At 46.9% G+C, this 24,217-nt stretch overlaps 1 protein-coding gene across 1 annotated transcript in view; it reads left to right on the top strand.

The window, feature by feature from the left end:
• The first annotated feature begins 17,560 nt into the window (after window positions 1-17,560).
• MTMR9 (myotubularin related protein 9) overlaps window positions 17,561-24,217 on the top strand; it is a 156,688-nt gene continuing 150,031 nt past the window's right edge. Inside the window, exon 1 of the mRNA XM_029596148.1 lies at window positions 17,561-17,870. Coding sequence (XP_029452008.1) covers window positions 17,689-17,870 — 182 coding nt within the window. The 5' untranslated portion in view covers window positions 17,561-17,688. The remainder of the gene's footprint in view (window positions 17,871-24,217) is intronic.

Here is a 24,217-nt window from a genome sequence, read left to right as displayed (position 1 = left end):
AAATAAAATGTTTTTTTGTTTCTCTTTTCCTGCCTTTGGTTGGAGGGATGCCTCTTGGTGCCCCGTGCCCATGCCTGGGGTTAGGGAGATGGCCTTAGGAAAGCTGACTGTCCTAGTCCTTAGGTGGAGAGGGCGAGTTCAGGGCTCTGCAGTTTGGGGCTGAGCTGCCCTTGTGTTCTTGTTGCTGCAGCCCAATAGAATGGGACTGGAAGGAGCCAAGAGGGCAGAAACAAAGTCAGGCCGACTGGGGAGAGCTGCAGGAGGTATTTCATTCAGCTTCCATCATTGCACTGTCATTGAGGGGGAGACCGGATTGAGGCATCAAGGAGCTACTGGGGGAGGAGGGGTTCCTGCTGTGAAAGGCAGGGGGAAGCTCCAGGGACTCATGGCTTTGGTGTCTACACCTCCATTACAATTACATCACGAACCTGGATGTTGGTGAACAGTGGCAAATCTGGAAGTGCAGGGTGTGCTGCTGGAGTCATGATAAAACTGGCCCAGGCTGGAAACAAAGCCAGGACTGGAGGCCTAGGTGAGAAGGCCGTGATTTAACTCTGGAGTTTTTTTTTCTTTTTAGTGAGCAGTGTGCTTGAGCCCAGGGACAGCATCAAGTGGTTAGAATAAAACAGACAAAGAAAGACAGAGATAGACATCAAGCCTGAGGTAGACATCAATCCTAAGGAAGCATCCTGAGCAGAAGAAAATTTTTTCTGGTGGCTGAAGAGGATTGGTGAGTATTGTTTTATTGGATAATTTTGGGACTTGGGGGAGAGTGATAATGAGGGGTAAACTGATCTTTACTTTGTGTGCTTCATTAAAAAGGAAAGGTAGGTAGCTTTAAGTGTGTTTGCATGTTAAAAAGACAGGGAATATAGGTAGTTTGCTTGATAAAAAGACAAGAAAGTTAGGAAGTATGGAGCCTTATAGGATCTGAAGTCAGGAAGTCCTATGGCAGAGCTTGATAACATAAGCACTATCTAAGTATTTAAGGAAACTCAGTTCACTTCATACTTGCCTGAGCAAGTTAACCCTGAATCGGAGTATTCACTTCCTGTTTTTGTTTTGACCCAGACTGTTCTGACCATGCTCTGCTTGCCGCCTGCCCTGACCTTGGCTTGTGTGAAGGACTGGCCTTACTACCTCTGCTTAAACTGGGTGGGACCAGACTAGTTGCTTGGTCCACCTTAAATCCCACAGAGGGAAAGAGCTCTGTGGGCAGGACCCTGCTAGGAAGGAAGAATCTGTGGGTGGCACCCAGGTGGGGAGGTTAAGAGGCAGAGCCCAGCTGGGATCAGGAGGCCCCCGCCTGTCTAGGAGATGGTAGTCCCTAAATACATTTCTGTCCTAACTACAGTTGTGAGTATTGCTGCTGAAGTAAGCAGTATTTCTGGGAGAAGGCAGCTCCTAAAAAAAAATTTCTGACCCAAATAAAGCTCTGACTGTTGCTGCTGGAAGGTAGGCAGTCTTCTGTATGTTGAATAAACTTAGAATCTGTTAAGAAATGGCTGGAGTCAGCATGGCTTCTGCTTCCAGCCTATGAAAGTTGCTCAGTCATCCCATATATGGTGTCAGTTCGGGGATTTCTCTATAAACTGAGCACAGAGAGAAACTCAAGTCTCCATGGGAGGAGCAGCCAAAAGAAAAGTTTGTTGTGTAAATCCTGCCCAAGGAAGCAGTTTGAGACAGAGGCAGTGCTGCTAAGCTTTTGCATAGAGCACTGAAAGAAAGTTTTAAAAGGATGCGGCTCAGGGAGCAAACAGAAGTAGAGCAGTTGCAAAACTTTTTGGTTTGAACACAGAAAATAAGCACAGGAGGACACAGAACACTGAGAACTGTAGAAGAGAACCTGTGGCTGTAAACAGGGTACAGAGCACAGGAGTACACAGAGCACTGAGCAGTTTAAAAAAAACTGTGGTTCAGGGAGCATAGAATTTAAACACTGAAAGCCTATTTTAATGCAGGGAAAGGTGACCTGGGGCTTGAAAGCAAAAGTAGGTTTAAATGTACCAGGACAAGTAAAGGGGGTCAGCTCTGCTTGTGTAGCTAGGGGTATAAATGAGTTAGTGCTGGTGAAGCAGTAGTTTTTTCTTTTTTTTTTTTTTACCTTTTCACTGAAGAAAAGAAAAGCGAGTACCAGTTGTGTAGTAGGACTGCATTTGGACAGGGCGTTACCCTCCAACAGCAAGTGAGTGCTGTCCCTAGAGCCAGGGAGTATACTGCAGGAGTAGGTAACTGAAGAAAAGCTAGAGGGGTGCCAGGGGTATAGAAAATCTGGAGTGGAGCCAATGAATACCCTACAGGAGCAGGAAGTAACAAAGACCAGACCAGGGAGAGCCAGTCGAAGGCATGGAAAGCAGTGAGAGCGATCCTGATGGTGTGAGCTGTAGAGAGGTCGAAAGGCCTGTGTTTTCTTTGCTCTGGTGAGCATACCTGGGGCAGATGGCTAGCTGGTATAAAATGAGGGCAGGTGTAGCCCTGAAGGGCATTGCTATGCCTTATTGTTGGTAACCATAGGAGCCTGGAGTTGGGGAAGTGCTGTGTTGCATGACAGGGTTTCCTAGCAGTTTGCACTTGGAGTTTGTTTCTTTTCTCCTAAGTCGGGGCCTAGAGTGAAGGACCCAATAGGGGTAACTGCCACAATCTTGGCCAGATTGACCAGATACTGAAGGACTTAAGTGACATCCGCAAGATCAAAGAATATCGACTTTGGTGTTCTTCTCCACTAGTCAATACGTTAGCTAGAAATCAGATCTTACAAAGAATAATGACCAGAGGGCCTGGCAAGGGTTGAGTCTTTTGGCTGTCTGAAGGTACAACAGGTTGTTGTGGTCCATGAGATGGTAGAGGGGTATAGAGCATCTTCCAATAAATGGAGCTATTAGTTCAAGGCCAGTTTGATGACAAGCAGCTCTCTGTCACCTGGGAGAATTTCTTAGAGTAAAAAGCACAGGGTAATAGCTTACTGATGGAGGTCACCTGGGAGAGAACAGCCCCCACACCAGCCAAGGATGCATCGACTTCTAAGAAGAAGGGCCGGGTGACATCAGGTCTCTGAAGTACCTTTGTGAAAGAAAGGCTGACTTCAGGAGGATGAATGCATGGATCACCTCGAGGGCCAGTTCCTAATGTTAGCTCTCTTCTTAATCAGAGCAGTGCTGGGAGCAATAAAGTTGGAATAGTGATGGATAAATTGTCGGTAGTAAATAGCAAAGCTAAAAAGTGCTGGATGGTCTTAAGATCCACCGGCCAAGGCCATTCTTTGATTGCAGACAACTTGGAAGGGTTCATCTGGAGACCTCATGCTGATATTTATTTTATTTATTTAAGCATTTTATATACCGTCATTCCAAAAGAAGATCACAATGGTTTACAAAAGCTACATTCATAATATAGATGAACATAATACTTAAAACATATTAATTCAAGGGTTTATAAAGTAATTTGTGCTACACAATTTCCTTTTCAGAAGTCTTCATACATTAGTCAGAGAGTTGTTTTAGGATACTTTATATCACTCATTCCTTGTTATTCATTCTTCAAGCATTGTATACAGAAATAACTAACAATAAGACAGCCAATGGGACTACAGATTCACACCTGTTGCCAACAAACTACTCCCTTGAATGACTAAAAGTGTCAATTTAGTAACATTTTCTGTTACTGCGCACCAACAACTGTTAGTTACTGTGCCGTAATACAGAGTTCCTGCGCATTAATGGTAATTACTGCACACTAACAGTTGTTAGTGTGCTATAATACAGTTACTCAAAATAATAAAAAATTAAAAATACATTCCAGGGTCATGTTTTTACTGAACATGCATACGTGTCTTTGAGCGTCCAGATGGTTGATTATCTAGGTGCCTTTCTGGCTAACCCATCGTCCAGATTTGCACCCGACTGAGCGCCTATATCCAGCCACACACCAGTGGCCAAATAGGCATTCTGCTTGCTGCCTATATCAGCACCCCAAGCGGCAAAGATTTGTGATTAGTTAGGTGCCTTTCTGGACACAAGAGCGTCCAAATTAGCCCTACTATAGTTTTAAAAACGGCTTGTCTTCTGTTATATGATGCCAAATAAAAACAAGATAAGCAGCTTTATTGCTCTAGGTAAATAAAGGCTTTCTGAAATAGATATGCTTTTCCCTTCTTTCGAAATTTAACAAGGCTTGCTCATCCTTGATTTCTTTGGCTAGTGTGTTTCATAGGATGGGCCCTTGAACATAAAACAATCTTTTCTGGGACTCATTCAATCTTATTTGTTTGAACGAAGGGACATTTAACAGACCCTGAGAGGCTGACCTTAAGTTATGTTATGATTGGTATAGTTCTAGAACAGCATTGAAACTAGGAGAAACCAAACAATTTAAATCCTTGAAATCAAGTACTAAGGTCTTAAACAAAATGCACCACTTAACAGGAAGCCAATGAAGATCTAACAGTTTTGGTATAATAAGCTCTTGTAAAGGAGTTCTAGTAATAATCGGCCCGATTTTTAATGGCCTGCGCGTGTAAAACACAGGGGCTACGCATGTGGCTGGGCCTTGCACACGCTGTGTGCATTTTAAAAGGGGCCCTGCCATGTGCGTAACCCCTGTTACTCACACAAGAGCCGGGCCTCGGCAAAGAGGAGGTCTGGAGGATGGGGCTGGAGGTGCAGGTTCAGTGTCCATTTGCTGCTGTGCCAGGGGATCGCGCACTGGCAGGGTGCCGGCACACGCAACTTGCTACTGCTCCTTCGGAGGAGCAAAATGTAAGTTAAAAAAATGGGGGACACCTAGGATAGGGATAGGGGGCGGGTTGGAGAGGGGAAGGGAAAGGGAGGTTAGGGTAGGGAAGTTCCTAGAGAACTGGGGAAGCCCGATGATGTGTCGCCGCGTGATTTTTGTTTTAGTCTGCCCCCCCTTGCGAACGCTGTGTTACGCACCCTGTCCGCGCCCGTCTTGCGCATGGGCCTACTCACCTTCATAGTTCCACGGCAGGTCCCAGGACGGCCTCCCTAGTGGCAGCTGCTAGCACTTCCAGGCCCTGGCGTCCCGCGGCAGCGGTCGTCGGGCCTTCTACTGCGCACCAGGCCTCACGCCGGAGCTCGGCGTCTTCGGCGCTGTTGGCCACGGACCGCCCGGCCTCTTGTAGGGCCAAGGGTGGGTCTTAGCTCCACGGCGTGCCCTGATTGATTCTCTGTTATAAGAAAGTCCCTGCCTGCACTTCCTTGGCAATCAGGTCGGCTTATGCTAGATTGTCTCCACGTTTGTACTTGTTCCTGTCTTGTTCAAAGTCTCGTTCCAGTTCTGTTCCTGCCTTGTTCCAGCGTCCTCCTGTTCCTGTTCGTCTCCCCAGGTACCTCCGAACTGTCTCTCTGGTACTGACCTCGGTTTGCTACTCGACCTGCCTGCCTTCTGACTCCAGTCTGTTCCTCAATTCGCCTGCCTTCTGCCTGCCTCCTGACTCCAGTCCACTCCTCGACCTGCCTGTCTGCTGCCTGCCTCCTGACCTCAGCCTGCCTGTGACTTAATCTGACCTCCGGTACCTGACCTCTGCTTTGTTGACCATTCCTCGTATTGACTCCTGGACTTTGACGTCTGCCTGCTTGACCTCGTCTCTAGATTCTGGCTCTGTTCCTAGCCTTGTTGTCACCTATGCTCTTCTGGTCCTCCTTGTTCCACCTGACCTCCAGTCTCGAACCTGACCATGCTCCCCTTCTGTCTGTGGGCACGCCGGACTTCCACTCTCCCAGGAGACCCTGCAAGGCCCACCTAAGTCCAAGCGGCCCGGGTCCCCACGGGCTTCTCCCAGGGGGACCTCGAGCTTCCAGTGGTGAAGCTCTTCCTAGCCTCTGTCTCTTTCCGTGCTCCACCCCCTGGGGGCAGTTGCCTCCTGGTCCCTACCAGGAGGTGCATCTCCACTGCCACAGGACAAGGGTCCACCCAGAGCGCAACATGCGCGCGTGTTATAAAATCACGCATCCATATGTGCGCGCGCCGGCAGGCCTATGTTATAAAATTGCGCATCCGTATGTGTGCGCCGAGTAGCATGCGCACATGGACGTATGAGTGTTCTTTTTTAAAATCTACCCCAATATGAGTAGCAGAATTCTATACATATTGAAGGGCACACAAAGATGATTGTGGCAGTCCAAGGTATAGTATATTATAGTCAGCAAAGGGAGATAAGACAAGGGCATGCATAACAATTCTCAGACTGGCAGTATCAAGGTAAGGTTGCAACCTACGTAGATTCCACAATTAGAAAAAAGCTCCTTTAACAATTTTATTTATCTGAAGGCATAGGGAAAGAGTAGTATCCATGATAATACGCAGACTGCATTCTTGATTCACAATGAGTATTTGTAGATTGTCTACCTCAAGGGATTCTGGTACAAAGGTGGAGGGAAATCTAGCTAAATAAAGAATGTCCACTTTACTCATATTTAACCGAAATTTGTGCTTCACTAGCCGTTTTTTACACTTATCAGGCATTCAAGGATCTTATCAATTGCTTCCTTATATGATCCCTTAATTGGGACGAAAAATTGGATGTCACCTGCATAAACTCAATAATCAACATCCATGTTTGGAACAACTTGACAAATAGGGGCGATGTAAATATTAAAAAGTGGGGCTGAACAAGTCGAACTCTACAGGACCCTGGTCTTTAATTGAAGTATAGATGATGAAGATTTATTAGGCAAAAATATGCTCTGAATTTGCTGATCAAGAAAAGAAGAGAACCATTTAAATGGGGTCTCACTTATTCCTTTGTGTGTTAAACGTTGCAGCAACAATCTTTGATCAATGGTATCAAAAGCTGTGGATAAATCAGCATGACTGGTTTGTTATTAGTGGGCTATAAATATTTTAAAATAAAATAAATACAAATAAGTAACACTAAAAAAGATTCAGTGCCACAATCAAAACTCATATGAAACACATCAAAAATTGAAAGCAGCAGTCTCTGCATTATGTCCTATGCGAAAACCATATTGATGAATATCCAAGACGGAAAAATCTTCAATAAAAGAAAGCAACTAATTGAACCCAACTTTTTTTCCAGGACTTTTGTTATAAAAGGCAAATTAGAAGTAGGCTGATTATTTATTTAAATCCAACTCATCACGGTTTAAATTTTTTGATACCTGGCTTAACTGTAGCAGTTTTTAAAGATTCAGGTACGTGCTCTGTTTTTAAAGAATGATTCACAAACACTGAGATAAAATTAGCAAGCTCCGATCATAAACAAATCATTACGGCATTAGAACAATCATTAGCTGGACAATAATTAATCTTCATATTCTGAATGATGTTTCTGTTTGTTTATTTATAGTCTGCTTTTTGGCACTTCAAAATAAAGAACATTCAGGTACTGTAGGTATTTCCCTATCCCCCAAGGGCAGTAAAAAGATGGGAAATATTGTGTGTTAACTTCCTGCCATAAAAATATGGGAGTGATTAGTGAAATTTCCTAAACAATGTGCTGTGTAATTAAATACTGCATTGCATGATACTTTTTTTTGTTATATACCCAGCTTCCTGCAGCTGCCTGTTTGAAGGTGTGTCAGGAGCTAGAGGGAAGAGAGGAGTTTGGTGGTGGTGGTAGAAGTTTGGAGAGAGTTAGAGATGTTTAGAAATCTGTGCATCCCAATAGGCAAACTAGGTGGTCGCCTAGGGTGCCAGTCATTAGGGGCGAAAAGAGCAGCCATGTGGGGCTGCGAGTGGAGCACATCCCTCTCACGGCTGAGAGTAGTAGAGTCTCAGCGGGCTGCGAGCAGCACTTCTGTTTGTGTGTGTGTATATGACTGAGGGGGATTGTGTATATGAGAGAGCAATGGTGTTAGTGGCAGAGAGGGAGGGAGCCTGTGTAAGGGTATATGTATGAATGAGACAAGGAACCTAAGTGTGTTTAAGAGGGGAGCCTGTCTGAGTGAATGAAGTCGGGGCTGGAGCCTGGACCGAGGGGGAGGAGTAGCAGGCACAAGGCAAAAGGTTCGCCTAGGGCGTCTAATACCCTTGCACGGCCCTGATTACCTGCTTGAGTTGTCTTGTTTCTTGTTTGTTATCTGTACACTTTACCCTTGGTCTATTGTGTTTGCCTGTATGTGAAAGTTTTTGTGCATTTGTTTTGTTTATCTGTGTGTCCCTTTCTGTTTAGAGAGTGGAAGAGAGGAGTGTATGATGATGGAGCATGAAAGGCATGTGCGTGGAGGTAGGGAGGAGAGGCAGGAGGAGATGGGGAGAGGAGGCGGAGAGCAGGAGTAGTACAGGAAAGAGTGGTGGGCAATGGAGGAGTAGGAGTAGAGAATGGGAGGAGGAAAGAGATAGGAGAAGGGAGGGTCTAGGAAGGAGAGCATGGAGGAAGGAGGATGACAAGGTAGGGCCAGACAGAGAGGCCAGAGGGTGGGGCCGTAGGGCAGTTGACAGGGCAGGTGCAGGGGAAGGGGAGGGGAGAAGGAAGTGGGATTGAGAGTGAAGCTAGCAACATGACCCCTATAGAAGCAGAAGTGGCAACCCAATCATCAGACAGCTAGGCAGCATCTCACCCATGCCTTCGCGCATTTAAGTTCAACACAGAATTATTGAAGGTGTCCTGTAAACTATATCATGAATCAGGAACTGCTATTACTAGCAACGGTAACATGGAATACACTTAGGTTTTGGGCACTTGCCAGGTTCTTATGGGCTGGATTGGCCACTGTTGGAAACAGGATGCTGAGCTTGATGGACCCTTGGTCTGACCCAGTATGGCATGTTCTTATGTTCTTATTTGGGAACCAGGCAGCCAAGAACTCAGGGCCAACAAGAGCCACATCTTGAAGACCATTTCACTGGCCATCTCACAATGGAGTGGCATCAAAAGACCTGGAGAGCAAGAAGCCCACCAGTACAGTGATATCAAAGCTCAGTTGAAGAAAATAGATGCGGCTGACTAGAGGAGGAGCACTCTGTCACATAGTCACATAGGGCAATGGAGGAGCAACTGATTGAACAGCTGGGACCATAAGTATTTGAGCGCATGGACAAGGCTCTGGACTCAACTTGAGCCAGGGCTGGTGATACCACAAGTAAACATGAATTATGCTAGATGTGAACAATTTGTTGCATAGGATTCTCTCATATAATGATGATGTTATGTTGTGAATCCCGGCCGTGGGACTCCACAGCTGGGTCCCCACCTCACCTGCTGCCTTTCATCAATCAATCGTGGCGCCCTCCGCGATGCTCCGGTCTGCAGCTGAGCCTTCCCATGGCACTCTCCCTATGAGGGAGACGCTGCCGTCTTCCTGCTCACAACCCTGCCCCTTAGGCGTGTGCGCACAAGGGCTCGGGATTTAAAGGGGCCATGGCGAGAAACCTCGGCCCAGCCCCTAAAGTGATGTCAGACGCTATAAGGTATTTAAACCCAGCAAGAAATTCCATTCCTTTGCCTTAGCAATAGGTCCTTCTCCTTCGGAGTACTAGTTGCTGTTTCTGAGTTCCTGAACCTGTGTTCCTGATTCAGCCGTGTTCAGTTCCTGCTCCTGCTCCATTCCCGAGTTCCTGATCCTGCTCCATTCTCAGCTTGCTTCTCTGGTTTGACATCTGCTTGGCTTCCGGTTCATCTTCGTCTGCTGCCTATCCCGACTCTTATTTATTTATTTATTTATTTATTTATTTATTTATTTAAATTCTTTTAATATACCGATGCTCAAGACCAGGTCTTATCGTACCGGTTTACAGTAAACAAGGGGTAACCAGTTAACAGAGCAAACAACAACAAACAACGGACTCTTGGTCCGTCCATCGACCCGCTTGTCCTCAGCCTGCCCCAACTACTGGCCTGGATCCTCGTCTTGCTCCGCTGCCGCCTGCCACGACCTCTGGACTGTTCCTGTTACTCCTATTTTGCTGCCTGCCTCAACCCAGACTGTACTTGATATTCTCTGAGCCAGGGACCCTCGCCTAAGTCCTGCTGGCCCCAGCACCCAGGGCTCAACCTGCAGGGAACGTGGGCTGGTATAGGTGAAGGTCCTGTCCGGTCCCCTGGTTCTGTGCCGCCTACCGGCTACTAGTTTTCTGCAGGCCTTCCTTCAGCGGATCTCATCACACTCTAGCCGGCCAAGGGCCCACATTTGTAACAGTTTGCTAAGGCCATAGACCCGGTGGACCTGTCTGGCCTCCAGGCCATCCCCGGAATAGCCCAGCGCTTGCAGCAGCAAGAACACTGCTTGGATGTCTTGGCAGCTACTAGGGATGTGAATTGTTTTTTGACGATTTAAAAAATCGTCCGATATTTTTTAAATCGTCAAAAATCGGTACAGTGCGCGATACAATAGAAATTTTCACAATTATCATGAAAAATCGTTACTCCCGTTAGTGTCCACTAACGGGAGTTATTTGGGGGGACGGCGGGAAAACCGGCACACCAAAACAACCCCTAAACCCACCTTGACCCTATAAAACTAATCCCTTACCTTCCCCCACCCCCCCCCCCCCGAACCCCCCAAAACATTTTACGAGTACCTGGTGGTCCAGTGGGGGCACGGGGACTGATCTCCCGCTCTCGGGCCATCAGTGCCATTTTGGCTGCCACTCAAAAATGGCGCCGATGGCCCGATTAAAAAAAAACCCACCCGACCCTTTAAAGATGACCCCTTAGCTTCTCCCACCCTCCCTATCCCCCCAAAACATTTTTAAATTACATGGTGGTCTAGTGGTGGTCCCGGGAGCGATCTCCCGTTCTCGGGCCGTCGGCTGCCAATCATAAAGATGGCCCCGATGGCCCTTTGCCCTTACCATGTGACAGTGTATCCGTGCCATTGGCCGGCCCCTGTCACATGGTAGGAGCCGACGCCATCTTTAAAGATGGCTGCTGCCATCGTAAAGATGGCGCCGGCCATCCAGGGATTTGTTCAGACCCAAACAATTTTTGGTGTGTTGAAAATACACTGAACTGTCGCCAAATATTCCCTTGTAGTAGATATTCAGGAAAATGTGATACTTGGCTGTTGTTCACTGCCTGGAGGCCAAAACCACAGAAGAGTCCTGTATCTTTAAATGTTAGAAGACTGCACTCTCTATATATGACAAAGAAAGTCATGGCAACTAAAAAAACACACATTTCTATACCTCAGAATTTTTAAATTGCAAGAAGCACTGAATGGAAAAGGTCTAATATTCAGCACAGCAAGCAAATAAGAATGAATGTGTTGATACAAAAACCACTCTCCCTTCACAGTTAATCTTTTTCAGAAGGGCAATGATGGCAGACTTGTTTTTAGAAAAAGGGAGCTGGCTTGCTGCCTGATTCTTTGGATAATGTTTATGTTTCAAACCAATGTCAGGAAACTTGTTTAGGAACCCCTTTATCACAATATTCTTGTTCTCATATTATATTATTTATTTATTTATTTAGTGATTTTTTTATATACCGCAGCACGTAAAAAACTAGCAACAGGTTTTACAGACATTATGCAATTAAGGTGGACATAATAAGAATCATTTAAGAACAATTTAAGAACAAAAACATAATATAAATCAATAGCGAAACCAGTTAAGAACACAAAGCAATTGAACTGTTGCAAGTCATATTCCACTAGTTAATGGCAAGTCAAAAATCATAAACAGGGGGTGGGCGGGTGAAAAGGAGAAAATAGCAGAGAGCAAAATAAATAGGGGGGAGGATTAGGTTAGAGGGACAGGGAGAATGTAAACGGCATTTCAGAATAAGAGGGGTTCATTATATTAATTATATTATATTATTATATTATGTCATTATATTAATGTAGACTTGTAATTGCCCTGTGTAATACAGTAACATAGTAGATTAGATGCTAGCAGATATGGACCACTTAGTCCACCCAGTCTGCCTAGTTCCCCCTTGCCTCCTGAATTACCATAGACCCTAATCAATCTCTGGCTATCTTCTTCCCTTGCCTTTACCACTGCCTCTCTTCATTTGTCCCAGGCATCAGTGAATTTCACCACTATGTTGGTTGCTACCACCTCTATTAGCAGGCAAGTCCAAACATCTGCTGTCCATCTCAGTAAAGCATTTCTGCTGAGCTGCCCACCTTCCAACTTCATATCATTATCTGACTTAAACAATACAGTCCCCCTTCTACAGATCGATACAGTAAGGCCGCGTTACAAAGAGTGCGGCAGTGCCCGGCGCACCCTCGTTTGCCCCACACACTGTTCTGATCACATACCGCTCGATACTCTATTTAAATTGCTTGCAAATGCAAGCCGCGTCTGCGAAGCGTTAGGCGAAGCGTTAGGCCCACGCAACCCATTTTACTGTATAGGCGCTTAATACAGCGCCTATACAGTATCCTGGGTGCGCTGGTACCTGTCATTTCAAATGTCATTTCAAATGACATTTGAAATGACAGGCACCAGGAAGTGGATCCCAACTTTAACCCATGAAAACCTAAAAACCGAAAATCCCCTCCTCCCGAAGCGGCTCGACATGTGGCAACTTACCTTTTCTTGCTTTTCAGCCCCTTCCCTTCTCTGCCGCCCTCCGGAGGGGGCAGCCGTTGGCGAAAGCAGCTCGCAGCGGTCCCCCCGCGCAGGTCCCGGTTCTCCTGGCTCGGCAACAGCTAGGGCTCCATCGGCCCGTCGATTTGGGCACTCCAGCCTAACCTCTGCACAGCTCCCAGACTTTGCCAAAAGATGGCACCCAACTTGCCTCCCCTCCCCTTACAGCGTCCATAAAATTTATCTAGCACGAGTCTGGAAACCCACCTTACTAGCCCTCCCCCTCTACACAGCACCTAGAAATCTGCCCAGTGTACCCCAATCTAACAATTCTCACTGTCCTCATTATCCAAAGTACGCCGAACACTACCATCACCTGCGATTCAACCTCCATCATCCAAACGTACTTCAGACCCGCAGTTCATTTCCTCCCCTACACATACCCTCCAAACGCACATAGACGGGCGTGCTTTCATTGGCCGGAGTGCCCGTCAATTTGGGCGCACCAGCCAATGAAAGCACATAGATGGACGCGCGTGACGTCACGGCATGCATGCGGAAGGGGTTACCCGGGGATTTAAAGAGGCGGTAAGAATGGGTTAAAGGGGATAGTGTATCGCGGGTTGAACTAACGCGGCCGAAAAGTGAGTAGAAAGCGGGTTAGGAGCAGGGTAACCGCGGCCCCACTTTACTGTATCGAGCTGCTAGTGAGGACGTTAGATTTAGTAGCAAACCAGCAGAATTAGTAGCTGATTTATCTTTCACATGCATATAGAGGGAACAAAATACAAAATAACAATGCATCTATATTCTAGATATTCTGAAATTCATAATATGTATGTATTTAGCCTGTCCTCTTAAGAATACTAAAATTCAAACACTGATTTATTCCATGATCTGATCGCATGCTTTCAATGGCAACTCTCCTTGCTTTAGAACTGAAAGTGTTTAAAATCTGTCTCTGGAGAATTAATAACATTTTCCTAAATGGCACAATGTTCTATGCAGGAATTTCTGAAATTATTCATCAATATATGACACTGCTAGAGCTGAAATCAGTCCCCCAGTACTATATGGTGTGCTCTTAAAGTGATTCTGAGACGGAAAGCAATCTACTTTGTTTCTAATTGCAAAATGTGCCTACATTTGAGAAAAAAATTAAATTAATCACCGTATCAGTATTCCTGATAGTCTCTATAATGGTTAATGGCCACTAGAGAGCATCTCAATATTCAGAGCAGCAGGATTCACTGTCCTTGAGGGCTGCAAACTAGTCTAGTCTTCAGGATAACTACAATAAATATTCAGTAGAGATATTTGCATACATTTGGTTGAAGATTCTGGTTAATTTGCATAATTTGGTTACCCTGGCAACCTGATTACAGCTCTCAAAGAACTGTAGTGAATACTAAGGAAACAGACTGCACTAAGTAAAACAGTTTGGTGGTTATTATAATAAACTTTATTTGACACAACTGTATTCCTCAGATAATACTCTTGACTGATGTTGAGCAAGAGGATTTAGAGCAAATATTTTAAGTGAGAGCCTCAAAGAGATCTGGGTTTTAGGATATCCACAATGAATATTTTTCAAAAATGTCTGCATACATAGTGTCTAAGAAGTGTTACAGAAGGGGAGCGCTGGGAGAGCGATTCCATCTTGAGGGGATTGTGTGCCCTTGGGCCTCGGCACAACCCCAGAAAACTGCAAGGCAGCACAGAGGGTAGGCGAGGCGTGTCCCAGCATGGGTGGAGATGGACGGTCTGACCCTCTGCCGGACCTGCATGCTTCTGAAGCCAACACATAGTGTTGGTTAGTGAACAGTCCTCCGACCGTTCCCAGCCCTTTCGGACCTGCCACAAGGAATGACAAGAAGCAGCAGGCCAGACTACAGACGAGGGCAGACGAAGGCTCTGGAACATAGAGACTCTAGACGTAGGCAAGGAACTTCGAAGACTCAGGATCAAGATTCAGGAACAAAGTCAAGTACTGGGTTGAGGCTGCCACGCAGCGCACCCTACACAGCCCACCATAAACGGGTGGACCCAATGGGCTGGTCACGGACCACACTAGCATGCGAAGCAAGCTCTAGACGAGGTGTGGAATAGATGAAGCTGGAACATGGCGAAGATTCGGTAAAAGCCTGTACCAAGGCACGCCCTACACAGCCCATCCTAGGCTGGTCGCGGACCACGCTAGAATGACACAGGTTCAGTCAGAGTCTTAGGCATGGACGGAGCAGCTCCAAGAACATCCAAGGGCCGGAACGAGAGTCAAGACTGAGGACCAAGACGGATCTTGGCTTCAAATAGGAAACAGGACCAAGATGGGACTTGGCTTCGGGCAAGGATGACCCTCAGGAGACTTGAGCTGCAAACGAGAAGATAGGCAGAGTACCATGAGCATGCCAGGAAAGGGTGGCATCAAGGAACCAGGGGTTCTGGAAGCAGAGGCAAAGACAAGGCATCAGGAAGCAACAACAGGAACCAAGGACATCAGACAACAGGAACATGGAAACATATCAAGAAGAGACATGGAGCTCCAACGAAGAACAAAGGCCTGACGGAGCACTGGAAGGCAAGACATCCAGAAGCAAGTAATTCCAATGCAAGGCAAAACAGAACTGAAAGAGAAGTCCTTTTATAGAGCTGGAAGCAGGCAACTCCCTGGGAGGAGTTTAGATGAGCCACATCCGGCTGGCCCTATAACTAAAGAGAAGAGCTGCGGGCCGACCCCTTAGGAAGAAGTGGCGAGGCCCAAACCAGAAAGTCAAGGAGGAAGCAGAACAGGCCTCAGGTAGGCCCAGATGGCAACAGCAGCCTCCCAGGCCATGGAGCAAAACTGGGATAGACTGTCCAGGCAAGACCCCGGCTTTGGTGCGGCCTCCAGAGAAAAGGTGAGAGGCCTCTCGTGGCACAGCTACGAGAGGAATCGTAACAAGAAGAGTGATTTGTATAGCTTGGTTACTTTGAAATCAGACCTATTTGCAACTCTCAAGGCCTGAAGTTGATAAAATTTGATTTAGAGGTACAAATAAGGCCACATTTCAGTTCTTGAGACAGAAAAAGCAATTGTCCTCCAGGAAAGAGTAAAGGCCTTTAGTTACTACAGAATTTTATACAATTTTTCTCAAAATATGTGATCACAATTTGCTAGGAGGATGGCAAATACATTCCAAACAATGAGAGTCAGCCTATGGCTAGTGTGAGCAGTGAATCATAAGTTGTATTGTTAATTTTTTTTAGTTACCTTTCAAGGCAGGAAGAGGAGGGTGGTTTCTTTAAGAATCAGGGCCTGGAGCTTGGGCAGCAAGAATTAATGCCACATTGGCAGCATCATGACGTGGGAACAGGCCATTGCAATATTGGACCAACACTGTGCAATGTTCAGCAGAGATGTACTGCAGTAATGGTAAAGATTACTGCATAAACTGCAACAGGAAACACTGGTAGGGACTAGGCAATGCGTCACTGGAACATGTTGACAGTGATGGCATATGCTGTGTCAGCAGGTCATTAATGCAGTAGAAATTGGGTCATGAGAGTGGCTGCTCTGGGGACAGGCCATGGTCTGGAAATAGAAAGAGGTGAGTTGGGATATAGTTTACAGCAGTGACTGCTGGGACATGCAGCAGTATTGAGCTGTGTAGGTGTAAAAGACATAAGTGGCTTGGGTTGGGCCGGTCTATTTTTGAGTGCTACCTGTGGGTTTTTCAATTTCGGTCCCACTGTGCACTAATGATAGCACTCCATGAAGTTAGCATGGGGCACATTTAAAACTAATCGGAGAAAGTTCTTTTTTACTCAACGCACAATTAAACTCTGGAATTTGTTGCCAGAGGATGTGGTTAGTGCAGTTAGTATAGCTGTGTTTAAAAAAGGATTGGATAAGTTCTTGGAGGAGAAGTCCACTACCTGCTATTAAGTTCACTTAGAGAATAGCCACTGCCATTAGCAATGGTAACATGGAATAGACTTTTTTTGGGTACTTGCCAGGTTCTTATGGCCTGGATTGGCCACTGTTGGAAACAGGATGCTGGGCTTGATGGACCCTTGGTCTGACCCAGTATGGCATTTTCTTATGTTCTTATGATTGGCATCTGCCAATGACTTCATTGTCATCTTTTGCTCATTGTGCTCTGTCCCAAGAAAGAATATTAGCTCTTTGAAACTACTGTAGTCAAGAAATGTATTAAATAGTCTAATAAAAAGGTATCACCTCGTCTGTTTTTTATTTGTTAACCTTGATTTCCGTTCATGGGTCTTAGTGACAGCTCCATTAGGTTGTCCATAATTCTAGTCCTTAAAGACAAAAGAAAGTAAAAAATGATTCATGACTCAAGCTTTGAGAGTCAAATGGAGTGAGAACTAGCAAAAAGCCTTTTCGAACAATACCCTTTTCAAGATTGTAATCTTGTTTTTAAATCAGAGCTTCCATTTTGGAAATCTCCATGATTTTCATTATACTGTTAAAAGTTCGGGTCTAAGCTTTCTTTTGGGACACTTGCAAAGATATAACTGTGCTTTTAATTTTAGAAAAACTGTGGCAATAGTAGGAGAGGTTATAAGGAGCGGCATTTAATACTTTATTTCTAATGAATTGCTAAGGTTGTATTAATCTCAGTGGTGTTCCGATAATTAGTGTTTTTTTGGAAGAATTTTTTCATTTTATATTTAAATTGGGGACTCGTTTGTTAATAAAATGTATATCAAAGGTTTCGGCAAAAAATACCCTCAATGGGGTTGTAAAAACTAAAACCGTATAAACTGAACACAAAACAATTGTTTTCCTAAAACACGGCTTGTATGAAACTTGACAGTGACACTAGAAATTATATCTTATTTGAGAATCCTGCTAGAAATTTATCAAGAACGTTTGTTGTATTGAGTTGAAAGGTTCAGGGCACATCGTTCCAGGCGCCGTATCAGTGTTTTTAGTTATTTATTTTTAAAGAACGGAGATTACATGTTTTTATTATTTCAGGTTGCAGCAGACCTACTCGCCCAGCTAACCGGCGTCAGAGCCGCAGTCCACTGTATCCTCCCCGCCCCCTTCCGCACGTCACACATCCCTTGCCTAACCGAACGGAAGCGGCGCGCGAGAGCTTACGGCAGGTGACGTCTTTCCGGTTTGTGAGACTGGGGGGCGGTGCCTTGTTGGCCCGGTGATAGTGGTCCCTGGGGCCAGCGTTTTCTTTACACTTCGCTGCCTCGGGGCGGAGAGCGGTAGGAATGGAGTTTGCGGAGCTGATCAAGACCCCACGGGTGGATAATGTGGTGCTGCACCGGCCCTTTTACCCGCCCGTGGAGGGAACGCTGTGCCTGACCGGCCACCACCTGATCCTGTCCTCCCGCCAGGACAGCACCGAGGAACTCTGGCTGCTGCACTCCAACATCGACTGCTGCGACAAGAGGTGAGCAGGGTGCTGTCGCGGCCCATCTCACCGGACTCCTGCAGGCGGACCCTTCCCCTCCCTGGCCACAGGTTTCAGGGTTTACAACCGGTGTTGTGTAGGCAGAGACCTCGGAGCTTCCACCGGTCCCTTTCTTCCCTATTTCCTTGTAAGCTCCACGAAGAACGAAGACACGTTCTTTTTGTATTTGTACAGTGCTGCGTATATCTGATGGCGCATTACTAGTTCGCAGCTGTCGGTAATGTTTCTCCGAGGACATGGCCAGATTACCCTAGATACCTCTTCCCAGAGTTAATTTACTTACAGCAGAGGTCTTGGAAATACCTTATTGCCTTACTCTTGATAGGGTTGCTATTTTAGTGTGTGAGGTCCATTCTTTAAGAGCATAAAGTTATGCTGGATTTGACCAAGATCTATCGAACCCAGCATTCTGTTTCTGACCGTGGCCAGTCTTAAGACACAGGGATCCATCAGATCCGCAATAATTAAGTTCTTGTTTCTCACTCCAGGTATAACTGCTGACTTTCGCAAGTCCACTTGGCTAATTTTTCTGGTCTTTTCATTCAGGAACTTGTCCAGTTCTCTTTTGCAACCCACTATCAGGCCGATACAGTAAAGTGCGGCCGCGGTTACCCTGCTTCTAACCTGCTTTCTACTCACAATTTGGCCGCGTTAGTCCAACCCGCGATTCACTATCCCTTTTAACCCATCCTTACCGCTTCTTTAAATCAACGGGAAACCCTTTTTTCGCCCGCGGCATGTATATGAGATGTAAACGATCGGATTAGCTATTCCCTCCCATACAGTAACGTGCGCCCCGATTATCGCTTTTTTAACCTGCAGTTTTGCCGCATGTTTAACCTGCTAATTTACCACCTACCCTTACCCCTGCTTTAGTGTGGAGCATCAGGTCAGAGAGATGAAATTTCACGGGCAAACGACCCCCTCACCCCCCGGGACAAGAGCCAGGATCGGGCAAACTTTTCCCCAGCCCCCGCTCACCTGCCCTGGTCGCGTCCATGATGCCGGTCTCCTGTGCGGGCGTGCTGACAGCTCCGGAGCAGGAAGGAAGGGGCAGCCGTCGGCGAAAGCGAGAGCAGCCCGGGGCAGATCGCGAGGCGGCTTCCAGCAGCCCCCGCCGGCGAGGGTGCATGAACGCACACCGTGACCTGAGTCCCCGGCTGGACGTCAGAGGTCACGGCATGTGCCCATTCACCATCGCCGGCGAGGGCTGCTGGAAGCCGCCTCGCGATGCGCCCTGGGCTGCTCTCGCCACCGGCTGCCCCCGGGAGGATGGGAGAGAGGACTGGGGCTGCCCCGGAGACTGGCACCCATGGACGCGGCCAGGGCAGGAGAGCGGGGCTGGGGGATGGGATTAGTCACGATCTGAAGAGTGGCTTTCCCGGTGCGTTGGATTTTAGGTTTTTAGGTTTTATTTTGCTTAAAGTTGGGATCCACTTCCTGGTACCTGTCATTTCAAATGACATTTGAAATGACATGTACCAGCGGACTCAGGATACTGTATAGGCGCTGTATAGCGCCTATACAGTAAAATGGATTGCGCTTCATGGACGCGCGTTGGACGCGGCTTGCATTTGCATGCCATTTAAATACAGTGGCAAACGCGGGTGCGCCTGGCACTAACGCACCTCTTTCTACCGCACCTTACTGTATCGGCATGTATGATAGTTGCTTTGACTACATTCTCTGGCATCAAAGAATGTAGTCGCTGAGTGAAAAAATACTTCCTACGATTTGTTTTAAATCTGCGGCTGCTAGTTTTGTGGAGTGTTTCATCGTCCTAGTGTTGTTTGAAAGGGTAAATAATCATGCCTGTTTATCCATTCTGTTCCATTTCACTCATGTTTTTATGAATTTCAATCATATCCTGTCTCTTTTCCAAGCTAGAGACCTAAACCATGAAACCTTTCTCCTTAAGGGAGCTTTTTCATTCACTTTATCATTTGTCGTCCTTCTCTGTACCTTTTTCTGTGTCCTCTGTCTTTTTTGAAAAGGGATGATCAGAACTGAACACTATCAAGGTGCAGTCGTATCATAGATCTATATAAAGGTAATATGATATTCTCAATCTTGTTTTCTTTTCCTTACCAAATAAATCCTAACATTCTATTCAGCTTTTTGACCGCTTCTTCATGCTGAGCCAAAGATTTCAAAGTATTAGCCACAAGGACTTTTAAGGTATTTTTCCTGGATAGTGACTCCTAACACAGAAACCAACATTGTTTATCTGTAGTTGGGATTAGTTTTCCCTTGGGGGCGGATTTTAAGAGCCCTGCTCGCGTAAATCCGCCCGGATTTACGCGAGCAGGGCCTTGCGCGCCGGTGCGCCTATTTTACATAGGCCTACCGGCGCGCGCAGAGCCCGGGACTCGCGTAAGCCCCGGGGTTTTTCGAGGGGGGCGTGTCGGGGGCGTTTTCGGAGCGGGACGCGGCGTTTCGGGGGTGGGCCTGGGGGGCGTGGTTTCGGTCCAGGGGCGTGGCTGCGCCCTCCGGAACCGCCCTCAGGTCCCATCTCGGCGCGCTAGAGGCCCGCTGGCGCGCAGGGATTTACTTCTCCCTCCGGGAGGCGTAAATCCCCCGACAAAGGTAAGGGGGGTTCTAGATAGGGCCGGGGGGGTGGGTTAGATAGAGGAAGTGAGGGGAGGGCGAAAGCAAGTTCCCTCCGAGGCCGCTCCGATTTCGGAGCGGCCTTGGAGGGAACGGCGGCAGGCTGCGCGGCTCGGCGCGCGCCGGCTACACGAAATCGGCAGCCTTGCGCGCGCCGATCCAGGATTTTAGCGGATACGCGCGTATCTACTAAAATCCAGCATACTTTTGTTTGCGCCTGATGCGCCAACAAAAGTACGCTAAGGCGCGCTTTTTGAAAATCTACCCCTTAATGTATTACTTTGCACTTGTCCACATTAAATTGCATTTCCTAGTCTCACAAGATCTGCAGTTCTTCACAATCTGCTGCTGGTTAATGACTCAAATTTTATCATCTGCAAATTTGGACACCTCATTTGTTTGTTTCTCCAGGTTATGAGTATGCTAAATAGCACATATCCCAATACAGACCTCCAAGGCACTCCACTAATAATCCTTCTCAGTTTGGAAAACTGACCATTTAGTCCTACAGTTTGTTTCCTGTCTTTTATCCAAATACCAGTCCACAATAGGACTCTGCCTCCAATCCCTTGACCTCTCAAATTTCCTGAAGAGTTTCCCATGAGGGACTTATCAAATGCCTTCTGAAAATCCAAATAAACTATTTCAACTGGTTCACTTTTTATCTGCATGTTTTACACCTTCAGAAAAAGACTAGTAAATTGAATGCCTTTAGTATGGGACCTTGAGTGACTTAGAAACTAGTAAAGAGGTGACAAAGGGTAGTGGTAAATGGAGTTTACGCTGAGGAGGGTGATGTTACTAGCAGTGTGTCTCAGGGATTAATCCTTGGACCCGTTCTTTTCAACATTTTTGTGAGTGACATAGCAGAAGAATTGTGGGGAATGATTTGTGTTTTTGCCTGTGATACCAAACTGCAACAGGCTGGATAACAAGGTGTGGGAAAACATGAGGAGGGATCTGACAAAGCTTGAAGAATGGTATAGGGTCTTGCAGCTAAGACTTAATGCTAAAGAAATACATATTAATGCATTTAAGATGCAGAAACCGAAGGGAAAGGTGGCAAAATTCTTCTAAGCACACGAGAGCAAGATCTGGGGGTGGTTGTATCTGATCTAAAGGTGGGTAAAAAGATGGCAAAATCCAGAAAGATGTTTGGCTGTATAGGGAGAGGAATGGTCAGCAGAAAAAGGGAGGCAATATTGCCACTGTATAGGTCCTTGCTAAAACCTTTTTTTGGAATATTGTGTAGAATTCTGGGGACTGCACCTTCAAAAGGATATAAACAGGATGGAGTCAGTCCAGATGGTGGTTACTGAAATGGTCAGTAACCATTTCAGTAAAGTAACCATTTCTAAAGCATTTAGGGATGGACTTAAAGATCTAAACATGTGCACCCTAGAGGAAAGGCAAGGTAGGGAAGATATACATTTAAATACCTCTTAAGGTTTCCATGAACAGGATGCGAGCCTCTTTCAATGGAAAGGAGGTTATGGGATGAGGGTGAAAGGGGGTAGGCGCAGGAGTAATCTTAGAAACTATTTCTTTATAGAGAGGATGGTGGATGCATGAAACGGCCTACTAATGGAGGTGGTGGAGGCAAAAACAGTATCTGAATTCAGGAAAGCAGGGGATAAATACAGGGGGATCTAAGTGATGATAAGAATTATAAAGTCAAATTAATTGGGCGGTTGGGTCAACTAGATGGGCCGTATGGTCTTTTTCTGCCATCATGTGTCTGTAGTAAGACTAGACTTCCTTGTCTGTATGTTGACCATTTTGCCCACCACAGACATCGCTTTCTTACCGGTCTATAATTTCGTGGATCACCACTGGAGCCATTTTTAAAAACTGACATCACATTAGCCACCTTCCAGTCTTCCGATATCATGGTTGATTTAAATGATAGGTTGCAAATGACCAGAAACAGGCCTGCAATTTCCTTTATGAGTTATTTCAGAACACTGGGGTGAATACCATTTGGTCCTGATGATTTGGTATTCTTTAGTCTCTCAGTCTGAGTTAATAGTTCTGCAATTTCACAGTGATTTCACTAGTTGCTCAGTACCCTCCTCATCAAAAAATGTTTCTGTTGTGGGTATGACCTAGATATCCTCCTCAGTAAAGACAGACAAAAAAAGTTCATACAGTTTTTCTATTTCCCTGACCTTCCTGAGCACTTCTTTGATCCCTTTGTCTAGTGGCCCAATTGACTCCCTCACAGGCTTCTTTTTCCCATTGATAATGAGGCTGATTTAGCTGCGATGTGTTAGTGATGTCAACTTGTCTCTCCAAGCTGGTAGATGTTTGAGCTCTACTGAGCATGTGCAGAACTTGCCACATGCACATTATCTCAGAGCCGCCTCAGGCTTTATTTTTTTTATTTGAGGTAGAGCACTGATGGTTTCTCGGTCCCTTCTCAATTTTTCTAAAACTTTTTGCCTTTATCTGTGTGTTGCCTCGCTACCTTCTCAGCACACCACAACAGTTCTTTTGAGTGCTACCGTCTTTAAAAAAAAAAAAGCATAAACAGAGAAAGAGAATAAACTTCCTCTTCAGAACCTTCTGAAAGACAATGTTTGCCAAAAAGAAGCCCAGAGTAACAGGTTTCAAGTCATGCAACAGTGTACAGATAATGTCCATCACAGATGGTTACGACCTCTGTTATTGCTGTTTGGGTCCAGAACATGACCAGTCAAATTGCCCAGCCTATATTTGGATGTCCCTGTAATCTTAGCATTCCTGAGTTGCAGAGATTGAAGGATTGCATTGGTCTGCAGAGAGAGTAAATCCTTCACCTGGGGGAGTCAAACAGAGCCTGTGTGTATTTGGGGGTGGGGTGGCAGTCAGAGCCCATTTGGGTGTGGGGGGAAGACAGAAAGAGAGCCCATTTGTCGGTGTGTGTTTGGGGGGGAGGGGACATCGGAGAGAGGTTGGCTGTGTGTGTTGGGGGAGGGGACGTCAGAGAGAGGCTGGCTGTGTGTGTTGGGGGGGGAGGGTACATCGGAGAGAGCCTGGCTGTGTGTGTGTTGGGGGGGGGGGGGAGGGGACGTCGGAGAGAGGCTGGCTGTGTGTTGGGGGGGGAGGGGACATCAGAGAGAGGCTGGCTGTGTGTGTGTTGAGGGGGGGAGGGGACGTCGGAGAGAGCCTGGCTGTGTGTGTGTGTTGGGGGGGGGGGAGGGGACGTCGGAGAGAGCCTGGCTGTGTGTGTGTGTTGGGGGGGGGGGGGGGGGACGTCGGAGAGAGCCTGGCTGTGTGTGTGTGTTGGGGGGGGGGGGAGGGGACGTCGGAGAGAGCCTGGCTGTGTGTGTGTGTGTGGGGGGGGGGGGGAGGGGAACGTCGGAGAGAGCCTGGCTGTGTGTGTGTGTTGGGGGGGGGGAGGGGAACGTCGGAGAGAGCCTGGCTGTGTGTGTGTGTTGGGGGGGGGGGGAGGGGACGTCGGAGAGAGCCTGGCTGTGTGTGTGTGTTTCGGGGGGGGGGAGGGGACGTCGGAGAGAGCCTGGCTGTGTGTGTTGTTTTGGGGGGGGGGGGAGGGGACGTCGGAGAGAGCCTGGCTGTGTGTGTGTGTTGGGGGGGGGGAGGGGACGTCGGAGAGAGCCTGGCTGTGTGTGTGTGTTGGGGGGGGGGACGTCGGAGAGAGCCTGGCTGTGTGTGTGTTGGGGGGGGGGGGGAGGGGACGTCGGAGAGAGCCTGGCTGTGTGTGGGGGGGGGGGGGGGGA

Source organism: Rhinatrema bivittatum, chromosome 3 (genome assembly GCF_901001135.1).
Source record: "Rhinatrema bivittatum chromosome 3, aRhiBiv1.1, whole genome shotgun sequence".
Lineage (NCBI taxonomy): Eukaryota > Metazoa > Chordata > Amphibia > Gymnophiona > Rhinatrematidae > Rhinatrema > Rhinatrema bivittatum.
Note: the sequence above shows the minus strand (reverse complement) of the source record. Positions and strands in the feature narration are given on the sequence as shown.